Source organism: Malaclemys terrapin, chromosome 1 (assembly GCF_027887155.1).
Source record: "Malaclemys terrapin pileata isolate rMalTer1 chromosome 1, rMalTer1.hap1, whole genome shotgun sequence".
NCBI classification, from domain to species: domain Eukaryota; kingdom Metazoa; phylum Chordata; order Testudines; family Emydidae; genus Malaclemys; species Malaclemys terrapin.
The window spans coordinates 306752457-306771675 of record NC_071505.1 but is presented as its reverse complement, the minus strand read 5'-3'; the positions used below and the strand labels follow the sequence as shown (position 1 = coordinate 306771675).

The 19219-nt window shown below is 46.5% G+C and overlaps 1 protein-coding gene across 2 annotated transcripts in view; it reads left to right on the top strand.

Annotated features, from left to right (window-relative positions):
• MTUS2 (microtubule associated scaffold protein 2) overlaps positions 1-19219 on the top strand; it is a 289486-nt gene that overhangs the window by 161869 nt on the left and 108398 nt on the right. The window contains exon 5 of one of the 2 annotated variants that reach the window (XM_054015375.1): positions 7928-8026. In XM_054015375.1, coding sequence (XP_053871350.1) covers positions 7928-8026 — 99 coding nt within the window. Of the gene's footprint in view, positions 1-7924; positions 8027-19219 lie in introns of both variants that reach the window. The other variant, XM_054015376.1, reaches the window with a different exon arrangement.

Below are 19219 nucleotides of genomic sequence, written 5' to 3'. Positions count from 1 at the left end.
TAAGATACGTCGACTTCAGCTACGCTATTCTCATAGCTGAAGTTGCGTATCTTAGATTGATTCCCCCTGCCCCCCAGTGTAGACCAGCCCTGAGTTACAATACTGTTAATCTGGAATAATTTCACTGGCTTAACTTCAAAGTTACACTGGTATAACTAAGAGCAGAATTTAGCTCAGTCTCTGTGTTTGCTGTGACAGGAGTGCTCTATAAAAGAGGGATGTCTGTCTGTATGTAAATGGTTAATTTACAAAGTGCCAGAATGTGGCACTAAAGAATATGTAGCATAGTTCCTGGTATTGTAGGACTAATAAACTGCTTGTGCACTGCAAATGTCCTCTTGTGTGTAGCTCATTTCATGCAGCTCTTAAGATGTGGTAAGGGAAGGTGGTGTCAAAAAACAGGGCATATCATGGGACCCAACTTGTAACTCTAACTACAGCTTTGAATATTATGAAAACTATGTTAATCCAACAAGAATTTACCTGCAGGATTTTAATCCTAATATAAGATTACCAAACTCTACTGTCCTCTCCCCTTGTGCAGCACACAGAATTGCATGAAGCAAAATGGAATAGGGTCTCATACGTGGGACTAGTCACTGAAACTGATAATTACAAAATGTTTTTAAATTGTACCAACAGTGGCTTTGTTTTCTGCTTCAGATATCCTGCAGGGTACACAGCGCAATGTAATTGTTCTATTTGTCATTTCTCTAGCAGACATATGAATGTACACATGAAAGATGTGGAAGTTCATAATGTGAACATTGTTTATCCTCTATCAGAAACCATTTTTGTGTTCCCTTTGTTTGCATTGTATTTCCAATAGCTGTTATACAGTCTGAGAACTACAATTTAAAAAAACTGCAAGTACTAAAAATAAAAAAGGCAAACAAATGGGAAATGTATTTGAATGGTTGGCTTTTAGCTTTTGTTTTCTCATTCTTCATAACTTATGCACGTAAAGAGCTTTTTATCATTGACTGAGTAGAATATTGTGTGTCTGTGACTGTCACATGGCAAGGAAAGCGGGAGAGCAATGTCTGCACAGTACTGTTCTCAGGGTGACTTTTCATTGTACTGTATGTTGATCGGTGGAACTGGAGATGGACGGCCCATCTTGCCTGGAGAGACTATTATTGAGGGGACACCAGCAGAACAGGAAACACAGGGCATTAGGCTGGAAGCAACTCAGCCATGTTACTTCCCCCTCCTTAAAAATTAATGGAAGGGGGAAAGCTAATACAGAGTTTCCATGGCTTCCTAGCCAATGAAATTCCCAATGCATCACTGTCAGTGGAGGGGCAGGGTGAGTGGCTGCACGGGGAGGCGTGGAACCCGCAGAGCCAGTGTTGGGTTGGTGAGTGGGCACATGCTGGGCTGCCAGTGCACTAGAACCATATGCTGGCTCAGCCTCGTGGGCAGCAAAGATAATGGCATGGATTCCTTTGGCACCTGGAGCTGCCAGATCACGTCTTCAACTGATTTGGTTGGCATTAATTTACACTTGCTATCATGGCATCAGCTATTCTGAGGGAAGCCTCTTCCTCCTTCCACCACTCTTCCCATTCCCTGGCAGACCTGTAGACCTTCAAATTTGCTGAGGAGCTAAGCTGGGCACAGAGGAGCCTGCCTCATAGGCTCAGCTCTGTTTCATCACAAAGTGTGAATCTGAATGTAGTTTAAATCGAACATGTGAAACTGTATTAGGCTAGGTCTACACTACAGGGGGGGTCGACCTAAGATATGCAACTTCAGCTACGTGAATAGCGTAGCTGAAGTGGCGTATTTTAGGTTGACTTACCTGGCTGTGAGGACGGCGGCGAGTCGACTGCTGCCGCACCACCGTCGACTCCGCTTCCGCCTCTTGCTGCGGTGGATTTCCGGAGTCGACGGAAGAGCCATCGGGGATCGATTTTATTGCATCTAGTGAAGACGCGATAAGTTGATCCCCAATAGATCGATTGCTACCTGCCGATTCAGCGGGTAGTGAAGACGTACCCTTAGATCCCATGCACTGCTCTGTCCATGTGGCTGAGTTATTTCCAACCTAACTCCCTGCCTTCCTTCTTCCACTGGTGTCACCTCAGTAACAGTCCCTCCAGGGAACATTGGCCCTCCAGCTCCACTGATCAGGATGCATCTTTCCTATTATACAAAAATTTTAATATAAACATAAAAACGAAATACACACCCAGACTCCTGCCCCTGTGTATCTTCAGCCAGAGGTTGCAGGCAGGTAGTCATGTTGGAGTCTCATCTTAACCACAGACTCAGCTGATTACAGTCTTTGAGATAGTTTGGTCTTCTCAACAGGCAACCACACTGGGATAGACCTATCCCTATCTCCCTGTCACCTGTCTCCAAGTCTACCAAACTGTCTCTAGCATCTCCTCCCTCCATGTGGGGCTGGCCACTCGCTGGGTCTCTGTGTGTCTATTCTGTGAAAAAGCACTACATCCAGCCTTTTCTCTGATGTACCACACAGGAGTGTCCGTGGCTCTCCTGACAGGTAGTATTACAAGACAGGGGCATCTGTATTCATTTATTTCAACCTGTCAAATGCTTGCTGTTGGGGACCTGTCCAGTCCTACTCAACATCCTGCCTTGTGAACTGACATATGGGTTCTGTTGCTGCAGCCAGTTGTGGACAGAACTTGGACATAACATTTATCATTCCTATGAAGCACTGTATCCCTTTCACGTCTGCTGGAGTTGGCATGTCTCTGACTGCCTTGATCTTATTGGGATCTGCTTTCAGTCCCTCTGCTGTGAGCAGATGTCCAGTGTGTGTCACTGGATACTGTTTCAGTTGCGTTTTTTTTTCTAGGTTGAGTTTCTACATCGCTGTAGAAAAGCTTGTAGTTTTCTGTCATGGTCTCGTTCAGCTTCTGTATCATTGCTCCCTTCACCTATAATGAGGATATCATCTGCGATTACTTTCACCCCAGCCAATCTGTGGGCGAGTCTTCTCTGGTACACCTCTGGTATTGGGCATATGCCCAGCAGCATTTGCAGCCATCTGTAGCGACCAAATGGTGTTGCAAAGGTTATAAGCATGGTGGACTCTTAATCCAGGCTTATATACTAAAACCCATTCCCTCACATCACAGACCATAAAAATTCTGGCTTTGGAAAGTTCTGGTAAGATGTCGTCAATTGTGGGCTGTGGATAGTGGACTCCCCCTTTTGCTTCTTGCACTGCAGCTATACAATTCTGATGCTACATCCATATCAGATCCATGTCTTGTATGGCTGTAAGAGGAGTCTGTAGTGCTTACCATCCACCACCACAAATTGCAGTTGGTGTGGTCTGTGTTTTTTGGGGTTAGTTACTAGGAGATCATAATTTCCTGTGGGCTGCATTATGCTCTCATTGTACGTTATTTGAGTGCACCTGCTCATGTAACACTGCTATACAGCCAAAATGCTTCTGAAATAAATGTAGTCAAACTTTACTAATTCTGGGTCACTGAGAACAAAAATGATGCTTAAAATTGTTGATTGGCTCTAGTTTTCAAGATATGCTATTGGGTCAGTATATACGACCCTTGACATGGGAATGGCGGAGGATAAGTGAGTTATAAAGGGAAGGGATCTCAATTTAAACCAGAAATGACTAAAATACATCTTTGACTGGATCTATGAATAAATCTATGACTGGGTTTGGACAGTACTTGCTTTTTAGGCAAAACAATGAATGATGCAATCTGAAGCTGGTATTGCATCATACATGATATGAATTGCATCATGTTATTCCTAGAAGTCATGGATGATGCAATCATAACGAAGCTTACATCACTCTGCTGAACAAATTGCCCTATATCAGCTCTAGAAATCATACACTGTCATGCTCTCTTATTTGTCAGTGTTTGATTTTGCAAAGGGACACATTTCTATTTAGCCAAAGTGAGCAGAGATGCCTCGTACTTGTGTGAACAGTGCAGATAACTTCTGCTATGTTTGTGGTGAAGTGACTTTTGCATCACAAAAGCGCAATATAACCACTATGGTTAAGAAAGCCTATCACCTTTATTTTGGCTGCAAAATTGGAGATCAGGACAAGAGGTGGGCCCCACACATATGCTGCAACACTTGTGCAACAAATCTTCGCCAGTGGTTGAACAGGAAAAGGAAATCTATGCCTTTTGCAGTGCCAATGATTTGGAGAGAGCCAACAGATCATACCAGCAATTGTTACTTCTGCATGGTGCCTCCAGTTGGGAAAGGTGTGTCAAAGAAGAAAAAGTGGACTGTGCATTATCCAAACATTCCATCAGCTATACGCCCAGTACCCCACGGAGAAGGACTGCTGGTTCCTGATGCACCAGAATCATTCTCACTTGAGTCAGACGAGGAAGAGAAAGAGGATGAAACTTCTGGTCCTGAACCATCAATGTCACAGGACCCACATTTTCTCCCATCCTCCTCCTCTGAACCACACCTCATAACACAAGGTGAACTGAATGACCTTGTCAGGGATTTGGAACTACCCAAGAGTAAGGCAGAGCTGTTGGGCTCCAGACTACAGCAGTGGAATCTCCTGGCAGGTGATGTTAGGGTTTCCATGTTCCGTGACTGTCAAAAGGATCTTGTCCCATTCTTCTTCATGGAAGGTGATCTTGTAGCCTGCAACAACATCGATGGTGTGATGGCAGCTCTCAACATCGTTCACAATCCAGATGAGTGGAGACTGTTCAATGATTCATCGAAGACAAGTCTTAAAGCTGTTTTACTGCATAATGGCAATGTTTTGCCATCAATTCCAGTTGGTCATGCAGTCCATATGAAGGAAACCTATGACAACATGAAACAACTTTTGAGGTGCATAAACTATGACCAACATCAGTGGCAGCTTTGTGGCGATTTGAAGGTTGTTGCTCTCTTGCTTGGTCTGCAGACTGGATAAACAAAGTACTGCTGTTTTCTCTGCGAATGGGATAGTCGTGCAAGAGATTCCCACTACATCAAGAAAGATTGGCCACTCCGACAGTCATTGGAGCCTGGGAGGAAAAGTGTTCAGCATCCACCACTTGTTGAATCCAGGAAGATTTTGTTACCACCCTTACACATCAAGCTGGGTCTGATGAAGAACTTTGTCAAGGCCATTGACAAAACACAAGCAGCTTTCAAGTACCTCCGTGGAAAATTTCCAAGGTTAAGTAAAGCTAAGATAAAGGAAGGTGTCTTTGTTGGTTCTCAGATTCGTGAACTTCTTCGAGATGATGCATTTGACTATGCACTGCGTGGCAAGGAAAAGACAGCATGGAAAGCCTTCCAGTTAGTGGCAATACATTTTCTCAGAAACAACAAGGCAGACAACTACAGGTTGTTGGTGGAAAACCTCCTCAAGGCATACAAAAGCCTTGGTTGCAACATGTCACTAAAGATACATTTTTTGCACACTCATCTAGATTTTTTTCCACCGAACTGCGGAGCAGTGAGCGACGAGCACGGCGAGCGATTTCACCAGGACATTGCAACAATGGAGAAACGCTATCAGGGCAAATGGAGCCCATCAATGCTTGCAGACTATTGCTGGACAGTGACAAGAGATGCTCCATTTAATGAATACAAGAGACAAGCCAAGAAGCGCCGAGTAGACACTGAATAGGACTAAACTATGTACATAATAGTTTTTTGCCTTTTGTTTCATAATAAATTTTATGTATATAACCCTTTTGCTAATTTTTAAAGTGTTACATAAACAGGACAGATGAAATATTATCATGTAAAGCAACCATAAACACATGAAAAGACCTAGGTTTACAATTTATGCTTAAAACTCTACTATCTACACAATATACATAGACATAAAATGTAAAAACTTAAATATCTTAGAAACAGTAGCCAATCAGTTGTTTTAATTGTCATATTTGAATTCAGCACATCAAAATACATAATAAATAGCACATTTTATCTCTGAAGCAGACGACTTCTCAAAAATTGTAGACCAGTGTAATAGGAGTGTTTGAGCCAATTCACCCTGAGGAATCACATTGCAGGAGGCCCTACTATCCAGCTGAAATCGCATAGGGCGTTTTCCTGTTAACGTTGCATGCATGGAGGTTGGTATTGCCTCTTGTTGCTTTCCTGTCATGACAGCCTGAATCTGATATGCTCTTGGACTCAAGGAGAATAAAGCTGACATCTGACATGCCATCCCCCTCTGGTACAGATCTGACTGAATCTTTCTGGGACTTTCCTCTGCTCTTGCACAAACTACTAAAGTGGTTCAAATTGCCACATTCCTTGCAATGCTGTCCTAGTGCAGGGCACGTCTCCTTTACCTGCTCATGTTGTCTCCCATAGTACATGCAGATCACTATAGGTATGGAACCCTGGCCACCTGCTCTCCCTTGCTGTTGTCTCACTGCCTGTACTTCTGGGGGTGTTGTGCCTCCTCATGCTTTCATCCTTTCTCTCAAGGCATCCGCTGCACGCCCCACGGCTAAGCACCTAATGTGAGATTGCCTTCCTGGAGCAGCTGCTACTGCACATGGTGATCCCAAGTGCCACAAACTGTCCTGTCCCAAATCAGGGAGTCCCAAATCAAGGAGTCTGTCAAGTCCCCAAAATTGCATGTAGCAGCTAGTGTGTGTAAGGCTGCAGCATGGGGGTCTATCCCCTCCACTTTATATTGGTCGCCAGTGAAAAACATGTGCTGCTCCACGGTTTTGTTCTACTTTGGGGAGTACTCATTCCCTAGGGCTCCAAGGAGTTCTGTGATGCTTGAGGCAGTGGTGAGCTGCAGATCTTTCTGCCTTGGTACCCAGTAAGGTAAGGTAACAATTTTACTTCTGTGCTGGTGTCCTCCTGCATGGCCAGATCCGTGTACCGCTCAAACTCCTCCATCCACTGGGTCCATCCCTGGGCTAGGTTTGTGTATTCCAAATCCAGGGCTCCGGGCGCCTTCAGACACAGTTCAATGGCTCACGCTGCCAGCTGCTGCACTGCAGAGAACTCACAGCTCAGACACTGCCGCCATGTTTCACTCACAAAGCGTGACGCTGAATGCAGTTTAAATTGAACACGTGAAACTTTATTAAACCCTGGGGACTCTGTGTACCTATTGCTGAGTTGCTTCCATCCTAACTGCCCCGGGTTCCCAGTTCCACTGGTTCCCCTCAATAACAGACCCTCCAGGGAACATGAGCTCTCTGATTCCAGTTCCACTGATCATGATACTGGCTTTGCTCTTAGCTCCGCTTTGGAGCTCATTTTGTGCAGTTCACATGGCATAACAGTGCATTCCATAGCAGGGCCCAACTCATACTCTGATCAGAGGCTCTTTACTTCAAACCTGTGTTTGTATTTGAAATTTCCCCCCAGTAGTCTGATCAATAACAAGGGAAACTTTAGTTTAGAGATGGCCTTGAGCTTTCAGGAGAGCGCTCCACTGTGCACCAAGATGCCCAGCTAGATGAGTGAGACAACCATGTGCTCACCCTGTCAGGACTCAGAAAGTAAATGCCTGTTGGTAAGAACAGGTAAAAGCATCTCACAAATAACATGGTGCTGTAAACCAGAATAGACATCAGGTGCCAGATTTTTTAAGGATGTGTGTGTGCATGAGTGATGTACACCACGTGCAGAAGGCCAGAGGATCTCCAGAGTGTGCATGACTTTGTGCTGGCCCTCATTAGTGTGGTGAATTTCACCCCTATTTGCATGTGCAGAGATCCATATTTGCAGAGGTGCACGGTCAGTTAAGTGTCTAACTGGCCATGTGCTCACTGAAATACCCAGTTGGCACACAGCATCATGATATCTTCATGCATGCAATAGGCATATGCAAAGCTTTCAATATCTGGCCCCAAAGTATATTGAAAAAATATTTGTGTTTTGCCATGCTGTTACACTGTTTAGAGGCATGCTTCTGTGTGATGGCAAATCAAGTAAAGATTGGGTTTCTTTTTTAAAGCAGGTTTGAAGAAAGAAGTACAAAAAGATCAAGATGCAAATAAACCCACAGTGTCATCCCCTAAGAGATTAGCAGTATCAACCACCAAGCTCCATTCACCAGGTATTTATAAACCGCCAGAGCACTCTTTTGAGGGAAGATTTAAACTTGTCGAATTTGCAGCTCTTGTTAATAGACAAACATCTGAGACCCACTATTGTTAAAAGAAGATCGATTGTGTCCAAGTCTCATTAATCAGGCAATGAGTGCAGGAGGTTTCATCATAGCAAAGCATGAAGTGAACAGTCTTATGTTCTCCCTGGTAGTAAAGTAAAACCATCTGTCTTCCAAAACAGAGTCATTGCTATTCAATGTTTAAGGGTACAAGGATTATTTAAAAAAATCTTTATTATTTTTACATTTAAAAAAAAAGAAAACAAATATAGTGACCAAAAACCTCATGTAATACAATCACCAACAGTAACAGTACACCACTTGATATCTAAGGTCACTGATGTGCAGAAGTGTTACATTTCCTAAGTTATTTCTGTAGATAACTGGGAAAGAGATGATCTTTAGAAATAACCTTCAGACAGCTATAGCAACACTGTCAACTTAAAAATTAATGTTGTAAACAAACACACATTTCTTTACTAGTGTTACCAATAAAACCTTAGATTCTTTACAGCTAAAATATTTTTTAAAAATCCAGAGTACTTCTTACTAATTATGCTCTTTGGGCCAGATTTACACATGTATTTAGGCACCTAAAGAGGCAGATAGGTGCCGTAAATCTGTCCCTTTGGGCCTGAGACAAACACCATTGAAATCATGAGCCCATTGACTTCAGTGGGCTTTGGATCAGGCCCTTTGACTTTTCAGGTCAGACCTTTAAAATCACTGAAGTTAGTTTCGCTTTCAGCTTCTCAGTCCTACTGTATTTGGATTAAGAAGAGTTCAAGGAGAACATTATGTTTTATAACTCTAAATTAATAAACAAAAGAGCGTGTGTCCCTTCTTCAGATGCCAGGGTTAAAAGATGAGCATTCAAGCTGTTTTGGATCATGTGGAGTCAGGGAGTGAGTTCTAAAGGGAAGGGCATCTTCATGAAGAAAGCCACGCCAGCAGCCCCCTCTTATTTATACCAAGGGGGCTCCAGTTTAAGCACCTCGCTGGTTGCAGCTGTGGCACCATGGCAGAGGGAGAGCTGGTTAAAAACAATTGTTTCCGTTAGAATTGTAAAAGAAATCACAGGAACATTTCTGTTGGCTTTGTTCAGCTGCCGGGTTTTACAAAGGCCTACATTTCCAAAAGTGACTAATCATTTTCAATGCCTTAATTTTTGGGTGCCCAGCTTGAAACAGCTTAAAGGGCCCTGATTTGCATAAAGGGCTGAGCACTTGCCCTCTGATGAGCTGGTCCTTTTAGGGTGTCTCAGGTTGGGGGCCCCCAAAATGAATGTACCCTAAAATCATCAGTCACTTTTGAAAATTTGGGCCTAAGTCAAAATTTAAATGAAGTCTAAGTTTCTTCAGTGGCCCTTTGCTTTCTTTAAACAAAAATAATACAATAAAATAAAATAAATAATGACAAAGGAAAATTGTACTGCAAATAGAGTAGTTTTCTATGACAGCATTCTGAAAACTTGCCAAACTATTCAAATTAGTTAGGTAATGTGCTGTGGAAAATTGCTATTCATAGTATAACACATTTATTTTCCTTCTATTATTGTACTATTCAAATACACCACCCCACACCCCACCCCCAACTGTTGTTTTTTGGCTGTCACATAAACCCCTATTGCTGCCACAGAAGGAGGGATTATCTGGTTTGTTTTAGCAATGGATCTGACCTTCAGAGTTTGGATCAATATCTGGATCTGGATTTCCCCAAAGCTCTTGTGAGAGTGTTTTTTAAGAGTTCAACATTTCTGGACCTCTATCTGATCTATCACTATAAACCTGATCCTGCAGTTTGATCTGTGGTGTACTTTGCACAGACACGGGGTCCACCCACATGAATGTGACTGAAGGATTAGAGCCCTTGTCTCTATTTTAGTCATTTATCACGTGCGTATCACTGTGGTAGCTAACATTGTCCAATTTGCTTATTATGAGCCTCCTCAAAATTACTTCTTCACTTTCTTTATCTAAATCCTGGAAACTGGAGACAAAAATGTATTAGCTCATGTACCATATCTAAATCTTCATGGATTGTATTAAATATCACTAGGTATTTGTTATAATATTTTATTTCAAAAAGTTAATTAGAAAAAAAAGTGCTAAAAATTTTGAAGCTATCAATGATTCCAAATGATTTCCGAGTGCAGTGGGTGTGGTCCTGCTTTTCCACAGCACCCCATATTCTAATTGACAAGTGGAAGCAGGATCAGGGCCAACATCCTCGGTGTATTTCCCATCCTGTGCAGAGCAACAGAACAGAAACACCAATGGGCAGCAAAAGTTTAGTGAGCTGCTTTTCAAACCCAGAGGAACTGAGAAGTTCAGATTTATCCCTGAGGAAAATATCAGTTTAATTTACAAGGACAACTTCTGCCATTGACAAGGACAACTTAGAGATGCACACTTCAAATGTTAGAAGGCAGGGGAAATCTAGAATGGAATTAAACAATTTGATAGTTTGTGTTAATTTAATCTTGACTGATTACAAGGTGGGTTTTTTTCTCTTTGCGTTTATGATTTTTGTTGCATCACCATCACAATGGTGTCTAAGCAGTGAAAGACTTTTGTATCAAAAAGACAGACAAACACTTACGGTGGTTATTAAATATTTTGTATTGTGGTAGCACCTACAGGCCCAGTCAGGAAGGAGCTCCATTATGTTAGGTGCCGTACAGTCGTACAGGAAGACACTTCCCTTTACTGAAGTCAGTCTAAATAGAGAAGACAAATAGTAATGAGGGAAAAGGGACCAAATGATGAGTGTCATAGTTGAGCCTGGCTGAGAAGTGATCATCTATTTTACTGTTAGAGAGTTTTCTGTAGCACCCATCACTATAGTATTTAAGTGCTGCATCATAATTAGGGCCCTACCAAATTCATGTCATGAAAAATGCCTCATGGACCATGAAATCTGATCTCCCCCATGAAATCTGGCTATTGTAGGGGAGGGGGGATTCTACCATGCACCGAGCTCCAGCTGCTAGTTCCAGTAGGCTGGGGAGGGACAGGACTTCCTCTTCCCCTGCCAGGGTTGCTCCCAGGGGGGTCAGATCACCTCCAGGAACTTTCCTGGCTGCAGGAAGCTTCGCGGCTGCTGGCTGGGAGCCCAGCTTTGAAGGCAGTGCAGCCACAGAGCTTCCTGTAGCCGGGAGGAGGTTCCCAGAGATGGGTCTGACTGGCCCCGGGAGCGGCCTCTGCAGGGGAAGAGGAAGTTCCGGCCCTCCCCATAGAATCATAGACTATCAGGCATAGGCCTGCGCAGCCCATTTCATTAGGGTGTGCACCCAGGGAGCCCCGCCCTGCCCTAGTCCCGCCCCCACCCGCCCCCATCCACTCCCTCCTACTTCCCGCCCCCTGACTTCCCCCCTCAGAATCCCCAACCCCTTCCCCCCGCTCCTTGTCCTCTGACTACCCCCTCCTGGGACTCCTGCCCCAACTGCCCCCAAGGATCCCACCCCCTACCTAAGCCTCCCTGCTCCTTGTCCCCTGACTGCCCCCCAGGACCCTACCCCCTACCTGTCCCCTGACTGCCCCGACCATTATCCACACCCCTGCCCCCAGACATACCCCCAGGACTCCCACGCCTATCCAACCACTCCCCACCCCCTGACAGGACCCCCAGAACTCCCAACCCATACAACGCCTCTGCTCCCTGCCTCCCCCAACCTCTCTCCACACCCCTGCCTCCTGACAGCCCCCCCCCAGAATTCCTGACTCATCCAACCCCCCACAGCTCCTTGTCCCCTGACCACTCCCTCCAGAAACCCCACACACACTAACTGCCCCCCAGGACTCTCCTTGCTCCCAGTCCCCTGACCCCTATCCACCCCCTGCCCCCTGAAAGACCCCGGGACTCCCATGCCCCATCCAATCCCCCCTGATCCCTGACTGCCCCCTCCAGAGACCCCCCACCCCTAACTACCACCCCCTGGGATCCCAACCCCAATCCAACCCACTCTGTCCCCTGACTGCCCCCAGCCCTTATCCAACTCCCCTGGCCCTGTACCCCTTACCATGAGATGAGGCTCCTAGCCTCCTCGCAGAGCCAAACACTGCCCCGCAGGAGTGCGCAGCCCGGCCCCCAGAGCGCTGCGTATGCGGCGGCATGGCTCTAGGGGAGAGGGAAAGGGGGGAGGGGCCGGCGGCTTGCTGCGCTCAGCCGAGCATTCCAGCCCAGGAGCGCAGACCCCGCGGCTTGCCACGCCAGGAGAGTGGAGCCATTTGCCCACCCCTGCATTAGGGTGTGCCTGGGCACACTGGGCACACCCCGTGCTCACGCCTATGCTATCACGGTTGGAAGGGACCTCAGGAGGTCATCCAGTCCAACTCGTTGCTCAAACCAGGACCAATCCCCAGCAAAATCATCCCAGCCAGGACTTTGTCAAGCCTGACCTTAAAAACCTTTAAAGAAGGAGATTCCACCACATCCCTAGGTAAACCCATTCCAGTGCTTCACCACCCTCCTAGTGAAAAAGGTTTTCCTAATATCCAACCTAAACCTCCCCCATTGTAACTTGAGACCATTACTCCTTGTTCTGTCATCTGGTACCACTGAGAACAGTCTAGATCCATCGTCTTTGGAACCCCCTTTCAAGTAGTTGAAAGCAGCTATCAAATCCCTCCTCATTCTTCTCTTCTGCAGACTAAACAATCCCAGTTCCCTCAGCCTCTCCTCATAAGTCATGTGCCCCAGTCCCCTAATCATTTTTGTTGCCCTCCGCTGGACTCTTTCCCATTTTTCCACATCCTTCTTGTAGTGTGGGGCCCAAAACTGGACACAGTACTCCAGATGTGGCCTCACCAATGTCGAATAGATGGGAATGATCACATCCCTCTATCTGCTGGCAATTCCCTTACTTATACAGCCCAAAATGTGGTTAGCCTTCTTGGCAACAAGAGCACACTGTTGACTGATATCCAGCTTCTCGTCCACTGTAACCCCTAGGTCCTTTTCTGCAGAACTGCTACCTAGCCATTCGGTCCCTAGTCTGTAGCAATGCATGGGATTCTTCCGTCCTAAGAGTAGGACTCTGCAATTACCCTTGTTGAACCTCATCAGATTTCTTTTGGCCCAATCCTCTAATTTATCTAGGTCCCTCTGTATCCTATCCCTACCCTCCAGTGTATCTACCACTCCTCCCAGTTTAGTGTCATCTGCAAACTTGCTGAGGGTGCAGTTCACACCAACAAAACCGGCCCCAGGACGGACCCGTGGGGCACTCTGCTTGATACCGGCTGCCAACTAGACATGGAGCCGTTGATCACTACCCGTTGAGGCTGACTATCTAGCTAGCTTTCTATCCACCTTATAGTCCATTCATCCAGCCCATACTTCTTTAACTTGCCGGCAAGAATACTGTGGGAGACCGTATCAAAAGCTTTGCTAAAGTCAAGGAATAACACATCCACTGCTTTCCCCTCATCCACAGGGCCAGTTATCTCATCATAGAAGGCAATTAGGTTAGTCAGGCATGACTTGCTCTTGGTGAATCCATGCTGACTGTTCCTGATCGCTTTCCTCTCGTCTAAGTGCTTCAGAATTGATTCCTTGAGGACCTGCTCCATGATTTTTCCAGGGACTGAGGTGAGGCTGACTGGCCTGTAGTTCCGCAGATCCTCCTCTTTCCCTTTTTTTAAAGATGGGCACTGCATTAGCCTTTTTTCAGTCTTCCGGGACCTCCCCCGATCACCATGAATTTTCCAAGATAATGGCCAATGGCTCTGCAATCACATCCGCCAACTCTTTTAGCACCCTCGAATGCAGCGCATCCGGCCCCATGGGACTTGTGCTCGTCCAGCTTTTCTAAATAGTCCCAAACCACTTCTTTCTCCAAAGAGGGCTGGTCACCTCCGCCCCATGCTGTGCTGCCCAGTGCAGTAGTCTGGGAGCTGACCTTATTCGTGAAGACAGAGGCAAAAAAAGCATTGAGTACATTAGCTTTTTCCATATCCTCTGTCACTAGGTTACCTCCCTCATTCAGTAAAGGGCCCACACTTTCCTTGACTTTCTTCTTGTTGATAATGTACCTGAAAAAAACCTTCTTGTTACTCTTAACATCTCTTGCTAGCTGCAACTCCAAGTGTGATTTGGCCTTCCTGATTTCACTCCTGCATGCCTGAGCAATATTTTTATACTCCTCCCTGGTCATTTGTCCAATCTTCCACCTCTTGTAAGCTTCTTTTTTGTGTTTAAGATCAGCAAGGATTTCACTGTTAAGCAAAGCTGGTCGCCTGTAGGGTTACCATATTTAACAAATAAAAAAAGAGGACCCTGCACGGGGCCCTGGCCCCGCCCATTTCCCGTCCCTTCCCCGCCCCAACCCCGCCCTAACTCCACCTCCTCCTCCCTCCCACTCCCAGCCACGCGAAAAGGGCTGCCCAAGCGCTACCGGCTTCACGGTTTGCCGGGCAGCCCCCAGACCCTGCGCCCCTGGCCAGCACTTCCCCAGTGCAGCTGGAGCCCGGGAGGGGAAGCGCCCAGCCGGGGGCGCAGGGTCTGGAGGCTGCCCGGCAAACCGTGAAGCCGGTAGCGCTTGGGCTTCGGGCAGCCCCTATGCCTCCGGACCCTGCGCCCCAGGCCGGGCACTTCCCCTCCCGGGCTCCGGAGGCATAGGGGCTGCCCGAAGCCGGTAGCGCTCGGGCAGCTCAGCTCTTAAACAGAGCCAAAGAGTCAGGGGAGGAGCAGAGCCTCCGGCCGCGGCGGCTCTGCTCCTCCCCTGACTCTTTGGCTCTGTTTAAGAGCCAAACTGCCTGAGCGCTACCGGCTTCAGGCAGCCCCCATGCCTCCGGACCCTGCGCCGCCGGAGCCTGGGCGGGGAAGTGCCTGGCCGGTGGCTGGGGTCTGGAGGCAAGGGGGCTGCCTGAAGCCCATAGCGCTCGGGCAGGTCGGCTCTTAAACAGAGCCAAAGAGTCAGGGGAGGAGCAGAGCCTCCGGCCGCAGCGGCTCTGCTCCTCCCCTGACTCTTTGGCTCTGTTTAAGAGCTGAGCTGCCCGAGCGCTACCGGCTTCGGGCAGCCCCCATGCCTCCGGACCCTGCGCTGCCGGAGCCCGGGCGGGGAAGTGCCCGGCCGGTGGCTGGGGTCTGGAGGCAAGGGGGCTGCCTGAAGCCCATAGCGCTCGGGCAGCTCGGCTCTTAAACAGAGCCGAAGAGTCAGGGGAGGAGCAGAGCAGCCGCGGGAGGGGAAGTACCCGGCCGGCATTTTCCCGGACATGTTCGGCTTTTTGGCAATTCCCCCTGGACGGGGGTTTGATTGCCGAAAAGCCAGACATGTCCGGGAAAAAACGGACGTATAGAAACCCTAGTCGCCTGCCATATTTACTATTCTTTCTACAGATCGGGATGGTTTGTTCCTGCAACCTCAATAAGGATTCTTTAAAATACAGCCAGCTCTCCTGGACTCCTTTCCCCCTCATGTTATTCTCCCAGGGGATCCTGCCCATCAGTTCCCTGAGGGAGTCAAAGTCTGCTTTTCTGAAGTCCAGGGTCCGTATTCTGCTGCTCTCCTTTCTTCCTTGTGTCAGGATCCTGAACTCGACCATCTCATGGTCATTGCCTCCCAGGTTCCCATCCACTTTTGCTTCCCCTACTAATTCTTCCCGGTTTGGGAGCAGCAGGTCAAGAAGAGCTCTGCCTCTAGTTGGTTCCTCTAGCACTTGCACCAGGAAATTGTCCCCTACACTTTCCAAAAACTTCCTGGATTGTCTGTGCACTGCTGTATTGCTCTCCCAGCAGATATCAGGGTGATTGAGGTCTCCCATGAGAACCAGGGCCTGCGATCTATTAACTTCTGTTAGTTGCCGGAAGAAAGCCTCGTCCACCTCATCCCTCTGGTCTGGTGATCTATAGTAGATTCCCACTACGACATCACCCTTGTTGCTCACACTTCTAAACTTAATCCAGAGACTCTCAGGTTTTTCTTCAGTTTCATACCAGAGCTCTGAGCAGTCATGCTGCTCTCTTACATACAGTGCAACTCCCCCACCTTTTCTGCCCTGCCTGTCCTTCCTGAACAGTTTATATCCATCCATGACAGTACTCCAGTCATGTGACTTATCCCACCAAGTCTCTGTTATTCCAATCACATTACTCCCCAGCCCCACCGGACTAGCAGCTGGTGCACTAGTGCACAGTAGAAGGCTCCGGGCCCAGTGCTTGGGAGTTAAAGGAACCTTGGGCTGGCTGTGGGCAGGACCATGGTGCCCCCCGGACCATAGAGCCCCTGGGCAGTTGCCCACCTGTAAGGCCAACCCTGCCCCCCCCCCCCCCCAAAGTGATGACCTCCCCATACCCTGAGACCCTCACTTCTGCGCTGCTGCTGGCAGTGGAACTGGCTTTAGAGCTCGGTGCCCGGCCAGTAGCCGCTGCGCTTCAGCTGCCCAGCTCTGAAGGCAGCACCCCTGCCAGCAACAGTGCAGAAGTAAGGGTGGCAATCCTGCGATCCCCTCCCACAACTCCATTGTGGGTTCGGACCCCCCACAGTTACAATACCGTGAAATTGACTATTTTAAAAATCCTATGACCATGAAATTGACCAAAATAGACTGTGAATTTCATAGGGCCCTAATCATAATGTACTCAATTATGAAATGTTGCAAAATCTGGCCTCCTTTGCAGCCACATGTTGTGGACACAATTAATCATGAATGCTGTTTTTTGTTTTTGTTTTTGTAGCTGTCATTTAAGTCATTTGCAATTATAAGAACCTGACTGCACACTCAAATAGGGTACTTAAGCATTTACAATATCTGAATCGTACCTGCAAATACTTGTGGGTCCCAAAATGTCAATGCTGGCCCATTAAACTGTGTAATGTCACTGGTGTGTAGACTGGCTGTCCTACAAAAATTACAGGTATTTTCTGTTGCCATATTGCCAGAAATGAGGTCAGTGAATTCCCTGAGAATTGAAGTTCATGCAGCATTTGTGTTAAAATTTTGTTTGTTCTTCTTGGCAGTTGTGTGAAATATAAGCTCACTCATTTGTAACATAAGTTCAGAGTTCTGCATCGCTGTATGAGAGAGCTATTTATTCCTTTGTGATTGAGTTAGATTTGTCTTTTCAATGTAATAGCTACAGAAATAAGGATTCTTTTCTGTCACACTTAGTGGTGAAGGATAGTTGGAGATGAATGTCCCATTTTTATTTTTACATTTGGCAGGGCCATGTAATCTCCTTCCCTTTTCAGCCTTCCCTCACAAACGCATATTCTATTTTTAGCTTTCCCTTTCACGAATACACACACCCTTCTTCACCTTTCCCTTCCATCCACACTCACGGTATGCACATGCACGCACACACAGAAGTCTCTCTCTTCACCTCTGCCTTCCTCTAACACACACACACACTCATTTTGGGTATGGTACATAGGCCAAGTCTATCCTCTACTGGAGCACCTATTAACAAGGCATCTGACACTTTTCTTCTCTCCCTGTTGCTGAATATAGCCCCTGGGACTAAGGTTCTGGGACCAGTGAGGAAAGTTCAACCAATGAGACCCAAGGAGAGATTTAAAATAAATGAGCCTGTAGGAGCTAAAATGTTCCAGCACAGTACGCAGGAGGGAGCTAAAAAATATAAAGAGATCAGAGATGAAGATGGAAGATGGTGTTAAAATCCATGCAAGGTGTTGCCCAGTAGAACACAAAGTGTTTGGTGAGGAAGCTTCTTAATAAAAATATGAAGCCTGTGCAAATTTCCAAAGTGATGAAGCCAACACCTCAGGAACATCACCTTTCCTCGTTTCTTCAGAGTGACTGAGTAATAACACCTAGGGAAATGATATATGCTAGTCAAGTATCAGAGCTGGATTTGGAACATGACCATATCTTATGGAGCATATAAAGTGGCTCCAGTATGACTGACAGTTTAGACAGAGGCAGAGGCTAATCAGGTCAACATACACACAATAAGGCCCTATCTGCTCTATAACTATTAACAAGTCTTACAACCCAATAAAAAGATGTAGTGTAGACAGGACTTACTTTTGTCCGTGGAATTTCACTAAAGCCATGGACTGTCTAGGGTTTTAACATGTTTATTGGGACACAGAAGTCCCATCCATTGTACATTGTAAATTGTAACTGTTTTGCAACTGGGTTCCTTCCTGGACTCTGTTATAGCTGTAGATGGGATCTAGAAAATGGTGTATGTATATTCGAAACCAGTGAACCCCAGCAGGGTTTTGTTTTCAGGGAGAGACAACTCAAACCCACAGCAGTCCGATTTGTGGAATGGTGGTAGAAACTTTCTCCAGTGTAAAGTCTCCGGAGGGCAGACTATAGCTGTAGCTCAGAAAAATGCATCAATGTTTTCAAAAGGCTCAAAGCAGACCTGAACCCATGACAAGCCAGTGGTGCTCTAATCCCCACCTGCAGCTTGCTGGTTATGAGTTTTGCCCAGGGCTGCTGTCACTGTGGCTGACTCCCTTAGCACTTCCCATAGCGACAGCATCAGGAAGCTGCTAATGTTGCACAGGGATAATAGAAACTTCCTAAAAAAAGGGTGTGGGTGAGGCGTGATGGTAAAATTTAAGCACTATATTTCCAAGTTGATGTTTTTTATATAGACCTGAAAAGTAATTCCTGTGGGTTCCTGTGGGTTCTGGTGAGTCAGTCAATCAATGGAGAGTTAATTATAACTTCAGGAGGTGGAAGTTTTAAGTTCTGCTCTAAAAAGTAACTGTAAAAATAGCATATTGGGGGTTCTGTATGGCTTGTGTCTCAGTGACTCCAGAGCAGCTTTTCAAACTGCCAATCCTGCAAACTCATCCACAGCACTGCTAGTCAGAATGGTTTATTTCTTCCTCACACATCATCACCAGGTGTAAAAGTTCTACAGCTGAACAGGCTATCAGTGATGGCTATGCAATCTTATTTTCTTTATACTGCTTCCTCAGTGACACACGTGCAACTCCGTTGTCCTCAGTTGGGTTGCACAACTGTAAGTGATTGGTCCTGTAATTGGAATTTGTTCACATATCTGTTGATGAGGCACAAAAATGAATAGAATCCAGCTTGCTGTCGATTGGCTGCACTGGCATAGCAGGGTTAACAGGAGCACAACTCTTTGGCAAAATACAGTGAGTGTTGCAGCCCTTGGGGGTTGTGTGTGTCACTAAATGCTCGTTCAATTTAG